The sequence below is a fragment of the Macrosteles quadrilineatus genome, unplaced genomic scaffold (assembly GCF_028750875.1).
Source record: "Macrosteles quadrilineatus isolate MER2022 unplaced genomic scaffold, UCM_ALF_1.0 Scaffold_3__2_contigs__length_128488019, whole genome shotgun sequence".
NCBI classification, from domain to species: Eukaryota; Metazoa; Arthropoda; class Insecta; order Hemiptera; family Cicadellidae; genus Macrosteles; species Macrosteles quadrilineatus.
In genome coordinates, this window is record NW_026542596.1 from 58,681,566 (window position 1) to 58,703,088 (window position 21,523).

The following is a 21,523-nucleotide window of genomic DNA, read 5'->3' on the forward strand; positions in this document are numbered from 1 at the left end:
CTAATTCTTAAAGCAAAATATGTGTAGTAAATAAAGTATTTAAAGCTGTTTGTATTATGTCCTAGTCACAACTATCTTTTTTAATGTTTATCCACGAATCCTCGGATACGCTCAGTTAGGTTACAATTTAAACTTAATTTAACATATTTTTATTTGTGATTTCGATATGCTTGATTTTTAACCCTCCGAGTGTTATTTGTCGATGCATCGGCACATAACACTGTTTACGGCGAAGGCTCTATGACTGACAAAATCGGATTGAACTGGATCGAGTTAGGTATCGTTTTATTTGATAGATTCGGAGATTTCTCCGGAGGTCTGTCTCTAAGCGCTTTTCATTTTAGTTCCGAAAATATTGTAGCAGACAGCTGACAAGGCGTATTTGTAAACAGCTTGGTTAACCTCGCACCGATGACTGATGTGTTTTATTACGTTTTTTATTGTTTTAGTGTTAAAAATCAAAAGTAGTGATATACGTGGTGCATTATAAGAAGATTTAAGTGATTTTGAAGGGCTGGTTGATGATCCTGAAGAAGTAGGTAGTGATATTGATGTAAATTATCAGCCAGATTCCTAGCTATGGTTAGGCTATGCATTCTTAGCTAAACGCCATGTACTGAAATCTGTTTTTTGCCCATAACTTATTTATTTGCAAATCTACTTCCTTATATTATTATATATTTGTAATCCTCATAAAATTTAGAAGAAAGTGGCTATTTTCAAATATTTATAGGCCTATAATTTATACAATTTCATTGAGTGCGAACTTATTTTGTTTTTGAAAATTTTCCAAAATATTTTTTTTACCTAAAAAATTTTTTGAAACAAATGTTTCTTATGTTTTATATATAATATTGAAGCCCATGATTTTCCAAACAAAATGGTACTGTATATAGAACAGTATAATTAACATTGTTTTCAAGCTTCTCAGATCCGTTTTAATAAAACCTTGCAAATGAGCAAAAAATAGGCAGACATTAAGGCCAAAACAAGGGACACTCGGAGGGTTAACTGTGATGTCTTCTTTACCCTCCTATCTTAATTTCTTTGTTTTGTGATATAATAGACTACTTAGTAGGCCTACTTACATATTTATTTATTAAGCTAGTTGTGTGAAATGTGATAAGTTCCATCGTAATGTTGATACATTTGTGTATTATAAGTGCCAAGCTGTTAACAGTATTTTGTTGTGAATATTTAACATATTAATATTTTACAACCAATCATGTTCATATAAGATTATGTAAATTTTGCTTACAAATTTGAATAAAACTGTACAGTGTATTCAAACAAAGCTGATAGGCTGAATAATCAATTGTGATTTTACAAAAACTGTGAAAATTGGAAAAAAGTTTGCTTAAGCAACCCATTGACACATTACTTGATCTCATATCATGTAATATATTTGAAATAAAACATTTTTACTTCAGTAAAACATTTTATTTATTTAAATCCTAACCATTGGTTGATTAAGTAGTAGTAGCACATACATTTATTTAATTGTGTTTCATTTTGTATCAACTATCAATACAGAGTTGTACAAGTCAAACTGTTTTAGTTTCACCTTTAAGGCAATTCTACACCCAAAATTCTGTAGAAAAAGATAGCTAGGTGTTATAGTGTGAAAGCCCCTGGTGCAGTAAACCGGTTCCACACTTAAAAACATTTTTTAGAACTACAATGGTCGGACATGATGCTTTTCAGGTTAGGAAGATCTGTTATGTGAACGGTTGGCTACAGTTGAGCATAAATATCGCCCTTGAAGTGGATTGGAGGAAAAGTGGTGGTTGACTTTGAGAAAATTGCGTTGGTAAATAGCATGCAGTACATTTTTATGTTAAGTAGAGTATTCAATTAAAAGTTATAAAAGTGCAATCCTCTTTGGTATTAGGGATCAAAAATACAGTCAATATTTGTAACAATTATATTTTACAAAAAATAAAAACATACATATCTACACACACATTTACAACACATATTACAGCAATTTCTAACTAAATTTTATTTACAAAGATGTTTATAATTTAGTTTGTCTTTTATATAATATCATTAATTCACAATGGACATGATTAATGTCATGTATTTTTCTTTGTAGTGTTTATCAAACGAGTTCAAAAGAAAAGCAGTTAGAAACTTTGAATCATATGAAATGTAATGTTTTGTTTTCTAATGTAATAAAAATTTTCATTCATACTATTATTACCTTTTGGGCGTGTCTATCAATCAATACCCTCTCTTTCTAACTGTACAATTTATAAAAGATAATGATAAAGAATTATTCATTTTAAGAATAAAAATTTACAAAAGAAATAAAACACTTAAGAAAGAAATTATTATTGGACACACCATATAATTATATAATTAAAGTTGGTTATTATTGCTTTAACACTTAAACATTCCTGTTTTTTGTGATCACATCCAATATAAAAACTCATAAAATTCCTTCAACTGAAAAACTTAATCAATTACATTAAACTTAAATCTACAAAATGGTCAGTCTTGAGATTGTTGGTTTTTGTACATTTCTGAACATTGTGTTTCAAAATGAGCCGCTAAATACTAAAACTAGGCAAAGCAAATTCACACCAACAATTATCACATTTCGAAATCTCCAGGGTTGAGTAGAAACTATCTTTCTTCGTCGTCTTCTTTTGCAAGCTTTGAGAACCGTGGACTCCGTGAAGTCAGCCTCAGCTCGCTCGGTAAGTCATAACAACGGCAGACGCAGCACGAGGGAAACTTGAACCAATCGGAGAAGATCCCTCGGCAGTCATTGTTTGGATCGTAAGCAAGCAGACGGTGCAGTCTGTACTGCTGCTCACAACGGCAACCTTGCCTGCAGAACATCTGCTTGTTCTCAAACCTGGAAAATTGGAAGAGAAAGTTAGCATGATTTTATTTGTCCAATTTGTAAATTTGGATGCCCATAGAAGTTGCCACCAATGTTCTAAGATAAGTCAGGAGGCATCTGGGACAGATCACAAGCATATGGGTCATAGCTTTCTCAAGAATACACAGACGTTACTTGAGGATCTACAATGGACACCACAAGTTAGGGTATGTGGGCAGTCCGAGGAGACTTCAGACCATTTACTTGTGACGGCACAGCTCTGATTGAGGTAAGGGAAAGCACTCTCACCATGACAAGAAGCAGACACCTTCTTCAGGAGGAGCTCATAGACTGGATGGAGTTTATTAAACAACTCAGGTTTGACGGGCTCTGAGGTAATAAACAGGGAGCGTAAAAACCCCATAGGTGGCTGATATGTAAAGGGACTAGGTCATCGTTGATTTAATCAACCATTCAATGGCAAAAGAAAAGGTTTTGAGGCAGCTGACTAATAAAATTGCAAAGCTGTGCTATGTGTAATTAGGGTACTGTACTTTGGTATTATCCAGTGGCCACTTATTTTAGAGGGCTTCTTTTTACCGGGAACCATAAATAACTACATAATTGGAAAGAACATACTTTTATTGACTTATTGTCCAAATTTTACATGATTACGATTAGCGGCAACCCCAAAAGGTAGCAATGTCGGTGAGGATTGAGTTGAATGCGTCGCCGCCGCTATTCCCCGCCAAGTAGGTATACAGCGCACTGCAGTGTTTATGTTAGGTTGGGTTATCATAAATATGTTTGTAGGACTTTTCTCGTTGCGTTATGAATCGCAATCAAATGATACCAGATGAGTCATACTTTCACCCGCCAAATACGCCAGATACAGGCGGTGACAGGTGATGCGCGCGCTTCGGTTGACTACCTGACCTTGGCCAACTTGGAGGGGATTTTACGTGCGAAAATATTACTCATCTGGTATCGTACGATTCATAACAAAACGAGGAAAGTCCTACAAACATATTTATGATAACCCAATCTAACATAACCGCTTCAGGGCGCTGTATAAGGGTGGCCTCTGGATAATACCAAAGTACTGTAAATAGTTATTATTTAGGACTTGTCATAATTATTTTTAGGATTTTAAGGGAGAAAATCCTCCCCCCCCATGGATCCGCCAATGGTTCTAACAGAAACTGAATCTGAACATTTGAAGAAGACTAGATGAGGAAGGAATACCTGGTACCTGGTAGAAGGTAGATGAGGGGTGTGAAGAAGATATTTATGAATATATTGACGCCTACTCGATGCCCTACACCAGAAATAACCGGAGCAGAAGAGAATAATTATGTACTATGTAGTAGCTTTGACCATTAATTCAACGTAGTACCTAGTTACTTTTTAGTATTGAAAAGACATGGCAGTCTTTACTTTGCTACTTGTAAACAAATAAACAATTGTTCCAATACTTACGTACACCTCTCCCAGTGAACATATTGCTCGAAGGGGTAGAGATTGAGTAAAGCGAGCACTTCCCCTCTTGTATTATTGGCCCAGAATGGCGCAACTACTTCTTCCTTCACCGGGCATGCATTTCTGAAAAAAGAAAAAAAAAACACTGAGTCTTAAAATTTGCACATTTTATCTTTAAATACAGCAGATTGAAAACAAAAACTATCAGGTATTTCCCCTCACTAATGTTTTTTTTTTTTGGGGTTACGTTAAAATGTCTCTAAAAACATAACCTTAAAAAAGTAAGTGTTCAATAATAATAGTTGCAAGTTTCGTTTCATAAAAAAGGAATGTATTCACAATTTGCTCATGAAAATAAAACAACAGCCCGATGTTAAACCGAAAGTTTTTTTAACTTAGTTAAATATTTACTACCATTTATACAACTGAACATGGTTATTAGTAGGCCGCCTACTGTTCTCTATTTTCAGAATACAAGTTTTAGCCATCTTAAAATCAAAGTATGCTTTTTGCTTTCATTCGACCATTTTATATTAGAGAGTAGCATGATTAGGGTTGAGAAAACCTTTCTAAACACACAAAAATGTGAGTGGTTTGAATAAACTCACAATTAGGCCTAATATTTGTTGTAGAAAGGCTACTTACACTCCTCGCAGCTTGTACAGCTGAGTCTCCTCTGTCGTTGTCTGGTCTTTCTCAAACAGCTGTGGCTGCGGCTGAGACTTCTGCTCACTCTCTGTGCTGTTGACAGTCGTTGCCTCGTAATCTGCTGTCGTCTCCAGATTCGCCTCTGTCGTGAACTGCTCACTAGACAGAGTATACGGGTCTTCAGTTGCGTTGGTGTTTTCCGTCACAGACTCCGCTGTAGACGATCGAGTGCTCGGTTCCGGTGTCGTCGTGGTTGTGGTTGGAGTCGGCTTCGTCGGTGCCGAGGAACTGCTAGTCCTCGGATGGTAGTTTTTCAAAATCCCGTCATGAAACGACCAACCGCTCTCACTCTGGTATTCAACGTCGTTGGACTCTATTTCTGAACGAAGCACTGAAATGTGTCTTTCATCTCCGTACATTCTTCTCATGAGTCCGTGGTTCTCGTAGACAAACCGACGAACGGCTCTCCTAAAAGCGGTGATAGAAATTTTAGTTTTTGTACACTGTTTACATAAAAACCTTTAAACTTTCATGGCTAAGGGTGGGGTCTTACATTTCCATTGAGGTGAGCATTTATGGGTGGTTACGACATTTGACTGTATGGAGAGCACAATTTATTTAATTACTAGCTGTGTACCCGTTCTACGCACGGGGATCTTATAATATTCAGTTGAAACCTTCTTATATAACGAACAGCAGTTGGTTTGCATATTTTAAGATATGCTGGCCAAACTATTATACATAGCTTCATTTTATGTTGTTTTTTGTTGTTCCGGATCGGTATGACAATCAATAAAAGGTTAAATTACCTCTGTGTCTGCCGGTCGATCCTATAACGGTAGGCTTACTTTTATTTTTACTATCTGATCTCGTTTGCATGGCTCAATCACGTCCTGGTTGAAGTTCGTTCGCTACGCTCACTCACCTGTATGTTGCTTTCCTTCAGGTTAGCTCGTTCGCTACGCTCACTCGCCTCCAGGTTGCAAATTAGCTGTTGTCATAAATGTAAAAGAAATAATAGTGCTAGTGCTGCACCCTGTTGGTAATCCTTGTAACTTTAATGCTATTGAACATCACAGAACAGAACCAACTTGTTTAATTGAAACAGCTGTTAAGATTCAATAATTTCATTTCTCATAAGGTTAACATGGGCTTCCAGAAATTCCACGTCAAAAATCGACAAAAACTTGATTTTCAATGGTTTCCTGTTAAATATCTAACTGTCTCATATTCGATGAAATACGTCTAAAACCATCTCATATATGTATAGTATTTGGAAAATAAGTTTCAGGCGGGACAGTGCTATAGTTATTGAGGAGTAGTTGTAATAAAGTGCGTATTTTAGCGTTACCAAGAGAATGACAGATAGACAGACAGACAGACAGACAGACAGACAGACAGAAATTGAGATAAGGTTTGATTCGGTTTCTCTGACCTATGAAATGTAAAAATAACCAAAAAGTTCATTATTCTAAGCAATGTACAGACAAAACTCTAATTTTATTTATATAGATGTCAGCAACTTACAGTCAAATTCCACTACACTTGTATTTTTCACAATTTCTTCTTATCACCTGTGGTTTGAATAAGTTATGCTTATAAAACAGTAAACATTTTAAAACTTCATAAATATTTTGTTGTGAAGCTAATTGTTTGCAGCTAATTATCTTAAAATTATTTTAGTTTATTGGAAGCGTATATAAAACAATCCCTGAGTAAGGTTTTACAAAAAACTGTTTTTTTCCATTCTCAAATATTATGAAAACATTTAATTTTTATTGACACATTTTTGTGGCCAACCTTCCAAATGGCTGTTTTCAGAACATTGATAATTCTGAAAATAGCCATCCACAATGCAGAACCAGCAGCACACAAAGTTAGTTATATAACACAATTCTATCCTGAAGATGATTACGGTATTAATAACTACTGTGACAGCCTTACTTCTAAAATGTTGAAAAAGTTAAAACTCTCAACAACTTTACGACTAGATCCTGATTGTTATTCTCACCAGGGGTAGGCTGTGCCGGGTATAGTGCACCAGTTCTGGTTGCGGAAGTCACAAGGTATTTCGCTGCGACTCTTGGATGACCTGAACGGCTTGGAACACGTCGTGTATCCGGAGTCATAACCACTACCTGGTCCTGCTGTCAGACTCAGCACTAGCTTCAGATGCAAACACACAAAACAATCTTAAATATCGCTTCCCTGAGAAAAACTTAAATTAAAATTCACTATGCTCTGCAAGGCTTTAACACGTTTGCTACCGCAATAGTACAAAATTTCTCATTCATATGGACCAGCGACACACATATGCGACAGTCTGTTTCTACGCATAGACTGGTCACATTAAAATAGACTGACGTTGTATATTTGCGTCGGTGTGAAATGTTATTAAAAAGCTTATATCTTTTGTAACGGTCTATTTGAAGTTTGAAGGCCTTGAATTCTGTGCAGTGGTCTACAAGGATGTCTGTCGCATATGTGATGATTAGTAACGTCAAATGATAGTTGGCAAAACTGATTTTTACTTTGCTGCATCGGCCCTCGGTCTGTGTGTACTCTTAACAAACTGACACCCGGTCTATGTGTGATATTAAAATGTATAGGTATGCTACCTCGGACCGTGGCAATGACCTCAGCGTCTCAAATATGTGGTGATTGGTAGCAAACGTGTTAAATATGTTTGAATTGTTTTAAAGATGATACTTCTGAATCTTAGACAGCTATCAATAATGTTATGAACAACAAACAATAACTTGTTTGTGAATGAGAGCACTTTTTTATACTTATCTCTTCATGTACACTTTTTAAAGACCATGAATTAAAGAATTCATGATGTACAAAGCTATATCAATAACTACTGATACTTGGAGCCTAAATAGATCCAGGCAAATATGTTTAAGTGATTATTGATTTCTCCTAATTCATTTTGAACCACATAAAATATGTTTTGGTTTTCTAGAGAGCAGAGTTTTTAAATTCCCATACGTTGTTAAATTAAAAAGGGCCAATGACAAAGGTTTAGTGAGGGGGGATTTGAAAAAGCTATCCTTGAACATAAAACTGTGTTTTGAATCTAAAAGTTATATTCCAATAGCTTGAAGATTTAGAACACATGCTTAACAGATTCCACCTTTACAATATATTTTAATGGTAAAAATCTTAAACAAAAATATGGATTATAACATTTTTGGCGTGATGAACTTTTAGGTTACACAGCACAGGGAGTTCCAAGTTTACCTAATAGTTTACCCCATTTACACTTCTCACAAAACAGATCCAAGGCCTTGTTAATAAATTGCACTATTCTCTAAGGAAGAAGTGATAACAATTAAGACATTACGTACCAACAGGTATTCATAAATAGTCCAAATTTACTTTTACTTAACCAAAATAGTTTGATACAGATACAAACTATTAGAGCATGTTTTTATCAACCCTTTTTTACTTAATTTTTGAACTAGAGAAAACATTTCCATATATCCATCTAACTCCTTAAGTTGGAATAATTAAATGTCAAAATTAAATCTCATGACTATTGAACTTCAAGAAACAAAAAGAAGACTAGAAATAATCTTGCACAATCGATAATGGTATGCACTGCACTGCTAAAAATTAACTAATTTTATTATCAAATTCAAACCAATGAATACGATTCCATTAACTCTATAAGCATTTCGCTTCAGGGTTTGTATTCATTGTTCAAACCGATTTTCCAACAATCACACAAGTTTCACAGCTGATAGTCAGCTGTTCAGCCGGTCCGTTTCTCACACACAACACACATTACCGGGAGTGCGAGAGAGATAAAGAACCGTATGTAGTGTACTGGAGTGGGTGCAGGTCTTTGACCGCTCGCCCGGGAAAAGCGCGAGTGAGAGTCTCTCTCTAGTGACAGTTTTTATAAGTAACACTTTCACTGCCATCGATGCCCGAGTCCTATTAGGTCTACAGGGTGCGGTGTTGCACAATACCTTTTTTTCCGGCAGACGACACTTTCGTTGAGTGCCGCGTCGCGGTCGTCTAATCAGATTGTTTGGAGGTTTTGAATTGCCGGGGTTTCAACAGTTTTACAATTTGACTAATACAGATATGGTAATTGTCAGTATAAATGTGTCACCACTCTTTGTAACAGCATCTTGCCCTTCCGTTTTTAATTGTGACCTAAGTAATGAACCAAGTTTGATCGGGTATAAAAAAAATTTATAAAAGTTTGAGAAACGAACAAAGACGCGATTCTTGTTCTAAACCCGTTTTTATTCATTACATTTCTACACCAAATAAGCTAGACATGGAGGAAAAAAGTACATGGAACTAGATACATAAATTAGGATAGGTAAATAATTAAATAAAATCATGAAATGTAGACAATTTTAAAGATTGAATGGTTGGTAATCTGAAATAACCGAACATAACATGTTCGAATTAAGGAAATTTAAGGAATTTGCTAAAAAATACACGCAAAAAGCTAAATCCTGATGTAAAACTAAAATAGCTTATTCCCTATATGGGAAATTCGCTAAAAGTATCTGATTAGGCAGCATCACTCGTCGTTTATTTAGATCTGTATATAACGGTGTCTCACTACTCTTAAACCACAGATTTTTAACTTCCTTTACGAGACTTACACAAGTTCTACTCAAGGAGAGAAACTCTCCTTGGAACCAAAACAAAACGTTAAAATACATACTGTACTAGCGGAATACAAATACTGTACAATAAAAATAAAAAAAATAAAAATAACCCTTTCCTAAAACCACTAGCGGAAAACAATACTGTCGACCATAATAAACACGAAACATACTAGCGAAACAGTGCGGCAAACTAGTATAAGATATCAATTTAGCTAATGACAAGTAGACTATTTACCAGGAGGGGGAGGGGTGGCAGCGTTGACGGCATTGTAGGCTACATGCTCCGCGCTGCCTGCCTCAGAACACACTACTGACTGCGACGGCGCTGTATCTAGGCCAGCGCACCGTTACCTGCGCCGTGTCATCACTTTCTCTTATTTGCCCACTGCCCAGTTTCCAATAATACGACCCACATTTCACACGACCGCCCTTTAGCGACACTTTCTCGTTTGCATACTCCCCCTTTGTTTCGTCTACGTGCTGGAACACACTTGCTCTTTCGAGATTGTCTCGTGTCGCCAAATGTCCAGCCTCCAGATAATCGTGAAACGTGACGTCACGTCTTGGACCACCGTAAAGCTTCATGAAAGTTGAGGTTTATGATGCGTAAACGCACTCTGTATGGTCGGTTACCCCAGTTATTGGTTGAAACTTTGTATTTGATAGGTTTATGCATACGTGGTTAATATTGTTTTTTGTTTGGTGAAAAAAATTTGAAAACACACCAACAAGAGTACAAGATCGCGCAACTCATCCTATACACTCGTCTCCGACCTCCGTTCATGCTTGGCTTAAAATACCTACATTTATGGTCGCCATTTCATAAGAAAGCATTAAAGAACTAAACAATCTGGAGTGTTAGTGTTGCTAGCCCAGTGGTCAGCTTTTTGGAATTTGTTACAAGGGAGCAGGTTTGAGCTAGGCATATTCATGGAAAATTGAGGGGTTTGGGTATTGACTACTTTCACAGAAAATAGTTTAATGTATTTACAAAATACCATAGGCGTAAAGTTTATCTATTAATAGTCAAATGTATAAGTTAATTAGGGTCATGAACTTTTGAGAAGACCATAAGCCGCACACCTGCAACCGCATACTTGAATGAAACATCTTTATGTGAAACTTCCCAAAAAGTACCAGTTTTTCAACAAACCTCTCCCAAGGACAGACAACTTAATTACAGGGCTGTATTTAATAACATTAAAAAATTGAAGATGTATCAGATTTGTTTTTATTTATAGTTTGTTTACTTTTTCCCTGTGTTAATCTTATTTTATGATTCTCATTATAGATCTATATACATAAAGCTAATACAGATTATGAACTCATGAGGAAACCATAAGCTGCAAACCTGTCAACCGCATACTTGAATGAAACGTCCTTATGTGAAACTTTCCAAAAAATATCAATTTTTTTGATAAATTCAATTAAATTCAAATATCTTTATTCATTTTTAATTTGTATGTACAAAATACATATTACAATAAATAGTGTCAAAATAATTCAACAGGATAAAAACAGCAAAATATGAGGAATGGTCATAAAAACAACAAATACATATTATAAATCTAGTAAGATAATTTCAACTATCATAGCGACTGAGGGAGTTAGAAAAATCTTCAAAAGAATAAATTGCCAAATTTATTAAAAACTCTTTCAATATTTTTAAAAATTGTTTGGATCTATTTCTTTTTTTATATTATTTGGAATAAATTTAAAAAAATACTGTTACCACCTGCATAAGATGGTTTCTTTAAAAAAAAAATAGCCCTGTGTGGTTGTACATTTTCGTTCTTATTACTTAAATTATAAGAATGGGATTTTTCTTTTGGTTCCAAAAATACTTCTTGTTTTTTCCCAATTATTATTGATTCATATATATACTGCCCGTAAACAGTAAAGATTTTTAGATCCTTAAAAAGTTCTTTAGCTGACTCATCACGCTGCAGCTTAAGCATGATTCTAACCGCTCTTTTTTGCTCCTTTAAAATGCTATCTAGATTACATTTTTTTGTTGAGCGGTAGAGTGCTATGCCAAAGGAGATATGTGAATGCACATACAAAATATATATTTTTTAAAGTTTTTAAATCACAGTAAAAAGACATAATTGATAAAGCATGAATTCTGGAATTAATTTTATTTAAAAATTTGTGGACATGTTTATCCCAATTCAAGTGCTGATCTAGTGTTAACCCAAAAAATTGTTACTAATTTCTTCAACAATAGTTTGTACGTTATACCTTATTGTTGTTGGCTCCTTCTGTCTATTTTGATTTGTTTTAACATTTATAACTTTAGTTTTTTGTAAATTCATCATCAAGTTGTGGTTATTAAGATAATTCCAGATACTTTCCAATTCTACACAAGCGAACATTTCTGTTTGCTCTATTGAGATGGATGATATGACCAAATTCAAGTCATCAGCATACAGACATAGTGTTGATTTTTTAAATCATATATTAAAGAATCTTTCATTCCACATAGATAGCACAAAAAAAGCAGGGGCCCTAATGTTGAGCCTTGTGGCACTCCAAAAACTATTGGCTTATAAGTTGAACATGATTTAATAATTCTACTGTAATTTGTCAAGTGAGTGATTTCTACGTATTGAGATCTTTCAGTGAGATATGACGTAAAACAATTAAGAGATTGTTTTGCTACTCCTAGACTTTGAAGTTTTTCAAGTAGAGTAGAATACCTAACACTGTCAAATGCCATAGATAGGTCCATGAAAATACCAGTTGTACATTTTCCCTTGTCAACGGACTCAATTAAAGTTTCAATAAAAGATACAGCAGCACTCACAACTGATATTCCATTCCGAAATCCATGCTGATTATTATCTAAAAGATTAAATTGTTCTAAAAATTTTGAACATCGAATGTATAGTGCTTTTTTATATCTCTTATAATTGTAGGAAATTTTATTCTCTTTCGGAATATTTCCTTCCACTTTGGTCGATTTCATTTAAAAGTTATTTCCAAAAACGTCAAGCAACCTCAAATCTTTAGTGGTGAAAAAAGCTGGAGATTACTTGTTAACTTTGAACAATTAAATCTACAGTTCTACTGGATCGATTTTGTTAAATAATCTGTCTTTGGAAGACATAAACTCTTTGAGTTGCTTTTTCATTTGATGTGTGTTTTAAAGAGGTAAGTTTAATAGTATAAAAGTTATAAAGTGTTAAAACCAGGCTATTAATTTTGAATCACCCGGTAGATTTAAGGGTTGTAATTATTATTGACCGTCTTTGTACACATGTTATTTATATCTCCATTCACTGTAAATTATCCAACGTGTAATAAATTTATGGGTATTACAAACATTTATTATCAAGGGGCCTTAAATGATTGTTGATGTTTACTAACTTTTAGAAATTACATTATTATTTGATACAAATATATTGATTGTACTAAACTTTCTGTATGTCTTTTGAGTTTTGATTTTTCATGTCAGTAAAATCCACAACCAGGAGAATTATAGAAACAAAAATAACAGAAAAGGCTTTGCAATAAAAATATTCAGGTTATAATGGTAATAAATATATATTTCTATATAACGTGTATAAGCAGTAAACAATACAATATACAACAGAAAATACAGAAGATAAGACTAGATACGCACCCTATATTACAAAAAAGTGTGTTAAAAATTGTGAAGTAATCTTGTGAAGTAAATAATGAACCAAAGCAAGAAACTACAGAAAAGTCTAAGTTTTAAAAATCAAACTCAAAAATAAAAATGTAACTAGAAAATGAGTAATAGTAAGTTTCTAATATTGCTAGGTAATTTTTCACAAATATTATTGTTACGTTACAGATTACATATTGCACAACCGTAGTAGAAGGCTAGACTATCAATACTTCGTTGATTTAAAATATTTAAAAAAATACTCTACCTACTATGTGGGTTAAAGTATGTGTGCTAAGTAAGGTATAGACACCAACTAAAGTGCAAACTTAACTCACAAATTTAATACCACAAAAATACAAAATATTAATTATATCAAGCTTATTCTTAACATCATCCCTAAAGATTTGATATTTTATTGTATTGCCCTTTTATCAAACATACAAAATTGTAACACTAATATTATTTACATTATTATGTACAGCTGGTATCAATAAAAAACAAGGGCCAACATTAAGTTGAAATTCTTAAAGCACATAACTAGACGAATGCTTCAGTGTACCACAAATATGTATTAAGCTGGCTAAAAAGTCTTACATTTAAAACAGTATCATCACAACATCTCTATCACTTTTAGGTTACAAAAATATTTAAAATAGACAGTTTTTCTTTAAAATCAAAATAAAAAAAAAAAACAATTTTCAAAGTAATTCAGACTTATAAAAATTAGATTTGTCTAAAAAAGTATACAACATCCAAAGCCAGGAAACCAGTGACATAAAGACGTAACCCGTACAATTAGTATAAACGTGGTAGAAAATCTAGCTCATAAACCCTTCCTGGGAAACAATTTAAGGCCTACGTCAGGGACTGAATATTTCTATATAAACTTTATTTACATTTATTCAAACATATTTGAGTGATAGACATTAAAATTACAAAAAAACTACAGTACTATTTCCCCTCACAAAATTTCAACAATTTACATAACACAACCATTGGTAGCAGCTGTTAAAATTTAAAACCATATCTCACAAACGTCCAATTAACGTGCAAAATACAGGGTGAGTTTTAAATGAGTTCCCCCCCTACTTTTTGCTACATATCTTAAGATATCAACTCCGGACCACGTTAGATCATTGTAGAGTAGTAAGTACTTAATTTTGACTGGGTATAAATTTTTGGCCGCCGTCTTGGATCCGCCATATTGGATACAAAGTTTTTTTTTCAAATGTAAAGGTAGGGTTGTGACCCATCGTTTTAAACTAGATTTTTATGCTGAATCCGATGCTGCAATTTGTTTTTAAAATCTTGATCCATTCTAAAGTTATGAGAACTTTTTATAACATTATTTTTAGCCCATTTTAACATTGTGCATTTAGAAACTAAGAACATAATCGCAAAATAAAGCTAGATAAAGATAAGTATACAACACATAATATACATAAATCTTTTTCTAGCACTATTTTGCGATTATGTTTTTAGTTTCTAAATGCACAATGTTAAAATGGGCTAAAAATAATGTTATAAAAAGTTCTCATAACTTTAGAATGGATCAAGATTTTTAAAAACGGATTGCAGAATCGTATTCAGCATAAAAATGTAGTTTAAAACAATGGGTCACAACCCTACCTTTACATTTGAAAAAATAACTTTGTATCCAATATGGCGGATCCAAGATGGCGGTCAAAAATTTATACCCAGTCAAAATGAAGTACTTACTACTCTTTAATGATCTGACGTGGTCCGGAGTTGATATCTTAAGAAATGTAGAAAAAAGTAGGGGGGGAACTCATTTAAAACTCACCCTGTATACAAATCAACACTTCCCTCAATCAAAGATGTGATATGTACAATTCGGCTACAACAAATAACAATAGTGGTTAACTGCACCCTTCCTAAGCTAAATCAAAGTAACAACTAGTGGTGGACTATATGGTCAGGGAGGAGGCGCTAGGTCAAATGGTAGAGCGGTCGGGACAGGGCACCCATAGTGTCTTGTTCTGTTCCATATCCACAGCTGCCTTGATCTGTGTACACATGTACGCGACATTCACTCCTGCTGGTATCACAGCTACAACATACAGACAATCATATAAGCTGTGCTGCGACAATGATGAGCAGCTAACAGAAAAGGAAAAGCCCGTAAGTGTGTATGCTGAGTGGAATCAGTGTTTTAGAGTGTGTGCGTCTCAATTAGGCTACAGTCGAACCTCGTTGGTAAAACCAATACTTCGATAAGACAATTAAAAAAATCCTCTTGAAACTTTCCTATAGGTCAATGTTAAAAATACCTCTAGGTACAACGTAGTAATTAGGTTAAAAACCTCCATAAGACAAATTTCCTTGTGACGACATGGGCTAGGAATGATTAACCTTTATACAATGAATAATCTTAGCACAAAACCTCTACAAGAGGAATGCGACCTGTTGTTTTCAAAACCAACAGAAGATTGTCTCAACATGAAACCCCCACCCATCCCTCTTCTTCCCTCAGACATTATCTCAGAGGAGAAACCTCTATAAGACGAATAACGGCAGTATTAAACCTTGATTAAACAAACCTCTTTATTAAGAATACCTTGATAATACGAATTTTCCCCCTGCCCCTTGAAATTCATCTTATAGAGGTTTGACTGTACTTGAGGCTATAGAAGTCAGTAAATATCTATGATATACCGGTAGTACATAAGTACCTAATAAAAAAAATTGAAAAACTAAACTACAGTAAAATATTGTTTAGAAAAGATTCAATGGTAAATTTATGAGTCGAGTAGAGGAAGAGCTAGAATTTTAGTGCTATTAGCAACTCAGTTTATCAGATTCAATATTATTGAGCGTTTGGTTAAAAACTTAACCAGTTGGCGTTTTATATTCACTAATTCCAAGTGCATTCATTTAGGGAACAATCATTACTTTTTCCCATATAGGCTACTGCATACCATCAATTTGTTAACATACCATCAATAGCAAAGGCTTTGCCAATTTTTTACTTTCTGCCTGAGGCAATGTAATAATAGCAGATCTGCGTCGTTACAGTTTTCACTGTTTTTGTTACGATTCACATAATATGCTTACTACAATGGAGTAGGAAACTCAAAACCTAAAATGTGCTCTAAAAGTTTTACAAACAAAATTTTGGAGAAACACAAAATGTTACCTTGTGTATCTCCAAGTTCCTGGACTATTAACTTTCAACAGAACACAAGTGGGAATCTATCCTTTTTCTAAAGTACAATCCTTTAAAACAGCAATACCTGAGATGTGGTGCTTGTACTCGGACTCTAGCTTCAAGGCGTGTTCATACATCTCTTTGGCAGCCTTGGCCGTCACCTTATCTGGAGGGTAGCGTGTGTCCTTCACCTCCTTTATCTGCTTGGTGGACTTGAACTTGATAAGCAGCACAATCGGATACACCTGGTGTCTGTGTAATCTCTCGACAGACGACAGAGCGATATCTATCACACAGTGGCAACGCTGCAACAAGCCATAAAACATTGCAATTGAGAACTTTCCAGTTAAATTATTACTAAGTGTCCTGCACCTGACAAAACCTTATCTAATTCAATCAGTATGTGACCAAGCCGGTGACAGCTTTTAAAAATCTTAACGAAAACCACTTACTACGGTTGTAGGGGTGACGATTGACATCTTGTTTCTTTCAATGAATATAACTCTAGATTGTATGTATTTAGCAGCAAATGCTTTATTATGCTCTTTCTCTTAGCATCGGCTACAATTGTACTGCATTCAGCAACTGAAAATGTTTGAGTTAAACTTTCTTACCTTGTCACACATGATGTCTTTGATAGCAGATACCGAGGTGCATTCAAAGAAGCTGCCCTTCTTTCTGTAGTCAACAAACAAGTTGTCTGATATCCCCTTCTCCATGGTGGCTTGACTACAATGCATCACTTCTGGTATCAGCCGGGTGAACACATCGGGGAAATCCTACAACCACACAAACACTGCTTTTAAAACAATTGGTAATTTGCTAAGTATAATAATAGAAATCTTTTACACTGGACAATTTTACAATCATTTTCTAACAAATGTGGGATTGAGTTTGGATTCCATTGTTTCCCCCATAGTATTTATAACAGTAAAGGAACACTGCCAAATTACTTTTGGATGCATCTCTTCTACTCAGTAACAGTGTTATGATTAGTAAATGTTTTGACTCAACAGAATGAGCCATCCAATTCCTATATCAGGTTTCAGTTTTAGAATATTTCTCACGATCGCAGTAACACCAGTGATCAGCCTTTTGGTTAACTAATGTTTCGGATGATCGGGTGGTTAATAGACGCTCTAGGCTACAGTAACAATTGACGCAGTTGAACTGAGCAACTGACAAGAGTGTGCTGCAGTCAATTACAACAACTATAGCGTAAAGTATCTTCTGTTACTTCATTTTTTTTACTAATAGAGAAAATATATTTTGCAATGGCTCACTTTATGAGAGATTCATTAATCTACTTTCTATTTGACTAAAAGATTGATTTCTATATACGAGATGTATACTTTGGAATCTAAAAGTACACAGTAAAAACAAAGAAATAAAAACACATCCCAACAGGTCTTAACCTATTTGGAACACACAGTAGAAGAATTTTGTTGAGTGAGGAGTCAACGCTCTTAAGTGTAGAAACATACAGACAGCGTAGCGTAGCCGAGCGCAGCGTTGTCCAATACACACAGAAGGGGTAGCGTAGCGTAGCGCAACATAGGTTGTAGACAGACTTAATAAGGTACATCAGTATAGAGGATGGCTCTGTCGAAGACGGCTCGTATTGGTTTTCTCGAAAATGCCTTAAGGTGGCAGTTTTTGATCAGTAGGAGAAGAGCAGGGGTGCATGAAGTGTGTAAAGTCAGGGGAAAACATGGTGAATACATCTTATTTCCAATCCTTAGGAAACACGAGTTTCGGTTTAAGATACAAGAATGTCGACTACGACGTTCGATTCCATATATAGTTTGGTGAAGGATGATTGAGAGAAGGTGGGAGAAGGAGGGGACCAATTGGTGCAGCAAAGAGACTAGTATTGACTTTAAGCGTGTCTGCAGTCGAATGCCCTCCAATACACTCTGAGAAAAACAAAACAGTTTGTTCCTCGGTCGTACGCTGCGCTGCGCTACACTACGCCGAAATACGCTACCAGTATGTCATACCTCATTTCAATGTACGGTTTTGATTTAAAACATGTGCTGCGCTGTACTACACTACGCTGTCTGTATGTTTTTACACTAACAGAAATAAAATAATTTCTCAAATTTGGAAAGGTGGGGATTGAACTTGTCACTCTCACACTGAAGGCTGGAGATGTTAACAACTAGGCTAGCTACCCAAACTTAAAAATGTAACTTTTATTTTCCTGATTCCTAATCTCAAAGTATACATTATCATTGGACAGAGGTAAAACATAAAGAGCTGAAAATGTATACAAGAGTAAACAACTAAGTTGACGCTCAACATACCTGGATCAGTTTCTCTGTCACACAGTCACTGAGTGGGCCCACAATCAGCACTGGCCTGTACACTGGCTCTGCTGTAAAACAAAAATATGTAAGATTTATTGTTTCTCGATACCAGTAACACCTGAAAATCGATTCTCGATTCAATTTTTTTTTACTTTCAACACAAAGAGACAGAGGGAACATTCAATAGTGCGCTTAAGTGGTGTCTAGCACTATCTGCTGGTATCTAGCACTAGCCACTGGTGTCTATCACTAGCACTTACAACACTGATCGACCCCAGACCTAGTGTAGTAGTTCTTAAGTTGATACCTAGGTTGCTGGATATGTCTGTTAAATAGCTTCCACCCTTTTTGTTGAATTTCCTTAACTAGACTCTAGACTGATATTGTTCTTTACATTGTTTCAGGCTAGGACTAAATGTTGCGGTGTCCTCACTTAAATAAAATCTATTGGTGATTAACGGGATTTGACCTCGGGACCTCAGGAATCTAAGTCCCACGCTCTACCAATAAACCAACTTGTTCCCAGATATATACTAGCATAGATAATTGTAAGTTGAAGTTTAGTAAATCTACTCTTTCAGTACTGTCAGTCTTTGGAGTTCAAAGGAGGAGTAGACTAAACCTTAGAAGGGGTTAATTAAAAGAATACTAACCAAGGCTTATTTAAAGGGAGAGAATGGTATGATAAAGGCGTAGCCAACAGAAATAAATCAAGTGAAGATGTTGAACTCACCATTGAGCCTGGTCACCCTCTGGTAGGACGACAGCGCAGTGTCCTCATTGAGTGTGCCAGAGTCACTGTACCAGCCTAGGTTGATGTTTGAGAAGCTGGCAAGCTCTTTTGAGTCACTTCGCTGGTGTTTCTTGCGACGAAAAAAGCTCCTTCTGGTCGCTCTCCTGGCATCCCCTTCAAGATCACCTAAACTTCGCCTCCGTAAGAGCTCTTCTTCAACCCTGTACATTAAAGTTGATGTACTTTTCCGATACAAATAAAGCAATCTATGACTGATAGGCTAGTGATTGAAGATTTGTTTTGAAAAAGGGACAGCTTTTAGCCAACTAACGATGAGTCACAATACATAACACCTCACTGAGAAATTACTAAACATTATCTATAGGCCTCAGGACTAAAATTTCTTGAAAATGAGAGAATATTTCAAGACATTAAATTTACTAGCTGCAATTTTTATCCTACACATATTGGTTACTGAGAACATTCAAAATACTTAACACCACACCTATTTTATTTTCTTTATTTTATTCTTCTATTTTATCCTCATGGAAAATTAAACTTGCTCTAGAATTCCCAATTTTTTTATCTTTCCCGTGTGCTTTACTTACTTGTGGTTATATAATACTTTTATTCTCTTGGTAGGTTACAAAACAATTGTGAGCTCATTAATGAGCATTAAGTTATTTAAAAGTATTTAAAAAAATGCACGTTTAGTATTCCTTAAGCGCTTTTTGGTTTTAAGGGATAAATTACAACCAAATAACAAATAACGGCTAAAAATTGGCAAATAAAAATTCATGACACGTAGTTAAGTAGCGTTTAGTAAACTTGCAACTTTTCAGCGCTTATCTCGAGCTCCATCATCATTAGACAACTTAAGGAGTTGTCAGAATAAAAACATGTGACACACAAACAACAAAATAAGAAACATAACAAAAAATAGAAACAAAGGTATGTTTACTACATGTCAAGTATTGTTTTACAAGGAATAGTTTAACGGATTTCGCTATACAGTAGTTTTTACTCACTTGTACTTGCTGGGTATGATGCCGCACTGTTGTCTGTTACCGTCCTCGTCCACCAGCCAAGCACGCCAGTGTCCAGGCACTCCGTTGAACATTGTGTTGTCCACATACAACACGTCATCCTTGCGGAACCTCAACTGTAAACTGTCCGTCACCTCGTCAAGTCGGTCAAACAACGCTCTGATGTAGAAGCTGTCCCCCGGCTTGTCCTTTATGTCATTGTAACCTGTTATAAGCACATTTGCTTTATGATTACCTCAAAAAATTAAAATCCTAATTAAAAAGGTTTTTTGGAAGTGTGGTTTATTGGTACATTAAATATAAGACAAGTAAAGGTTTGATTGGAAAATTAATTTAAATTACCTACGGACAAACGTGATCGAGGTAGGTCGAAACTTTGAAACTTACGATCAATGTTGTACTGAGCTAGAACAGTGACTTTGTCAGCTGGTTTGGCCAGTTCGTAGGCAGCTTCTTCTGCCGTGGCTTGGCGGAGATCTGTCCCATTGTACTCCAGAATCTGGTCACCGGTCCTGCAAGGTAATGTTCACACACATACAATATTGAAACTAATTTAATTTAATTTAACACACAAGGTACATTTTACAATATGTACAAGTTACAAGATATAATTTTGTGGGAAATTAACTACAAGAAAATTTAAAATCACATTTTAAACAAACAAGGACGTTTTACACTGTCTGTGACATAAAAAAAATAAATTAAAAATGTTATATTGTGTATGGTAATTGTTTGGTACAATTTTGTTTTGTTTTAAAATAGGTATTACCAAAGCAAAAAATAAAAAAATTGAAACTGTGAATGTCTTCTGCTCTGCATTAGCGTTAATGGCATCTTCGTCTCTCTTAATCACAGCAAAATCACTAACAATCTGGTGGTTGTGGAGAAATTGTGAACATCTTCCACAATCACTGGCAATTTATTGTGTTTATTCGCTCTTGCAATCGCCGACGAATAAAAGCTCGGCTCAAAATTTACCTACTAGATTTCATCAATAAAATTCAGTTTTAAGCAAAAAAATCTGTGAGGCCCAAAGTG

General features: G+C 35.1%; 2 protein-coding genes across 4 annotated transcripts in view; both read right to left on the minus strand.

Annotated features, from left to right (window-relative positions):
- Positions 1 to 1,965: 1,965 nt before the first annotated feature.
- LOC128990291 (protein spaetzle 4-like) lies at positions 1,966 to 10,132 on the minus strand. The gene is made up of 5 exons (XM_054412617.1): positions 9,830 to 10,132; positions 6,969 to 7,123; positions 4,955 to 5,425; positions 4,310 to 4,432; positions 1,966 to 2,863 (listed from the first exon to the last, which is right to left on the minus strand). The coding sequence occupies exons 1-5, from the start codon at positions 9,860 to 9,862 to the stop codon at positions 2,629 to 2,631; spliced, it is 1,017 nt and encodes a 338-aa protein (XP_054268592.1). The 5' UTR covers positions 9,863 to 10,132; the 3' UTR covers positions 1,966 to 2,628.
- A 4,928-nt stretch (positions 10,133 to 15,060) lies between these two features.
- Positions 15,061 to 21,523, minus strand: part of LOC128988444 (disks large homolog 5-like) — a 67,282-nt gene continuing 60,819 nt past the window's right edge. For all 3 annotated transcript variants that reach the window (XM_054409728.1, XM_054409730.1, XM_054409729.1), the window contains 7 exons: positions 20,873 to 20,997; positions 20,468 to 20,690; positions 19,440 to 19,660; positions 18,704 to 18,774; positions 17,012 to 17,176; positions 16,483 to 16,702; positions 15,061 to 15,299 (listed from right to left, as the gene is read on the minus strand). In XM_054409728.1, the coding sequence (XP_054265703.1) occupies positions 15,184 to 15,299; positions 16,483 to 16,702; positions 17,012 to 17,176; positions 18,704 to 18,774; positions 19,440 to 19,660; positions 20,468 to 20,690; positions 20,873 to 20,997 (1,141 nt within the window). In that variant the 3' untranslated portion in view covers positions 15,061 to 15,183. The remainder of the gene's footprint in view (positions 15,300 to 16,482; positions 16,703 to 17,011; positions 17,177 to 18,703; positions 18,775 to 19,439; positions 19,661 to 20,467; positions 20,691 to 20,872; positions 20,998 to 21,523) is intronic.

Bases quoted from the DNA above. Each gene is read 5' to 3' on its own strand.
- LOC128990291 (XM_054412617.1), bottom strand. From the start codon at position 9,862: ATGCCGTCAACGCTGCCACCCCTCCCCCTCCTG. The intron at 5,426-6,968 runs GTGAGAATAACA...CACCGCTTTTAG, and splicing joins CCCGGCACAGCCTACCCCTG to GAGAGCCGTTCGTCGGTTTG. The intron at 4,433-4,954 runs GTAAGTAGCCTT...TTCTTTTTTCAG, and splicing joins CTGTACAAGCTGCGAGGAGT to AAATGCATGCCCGGTGAAGG.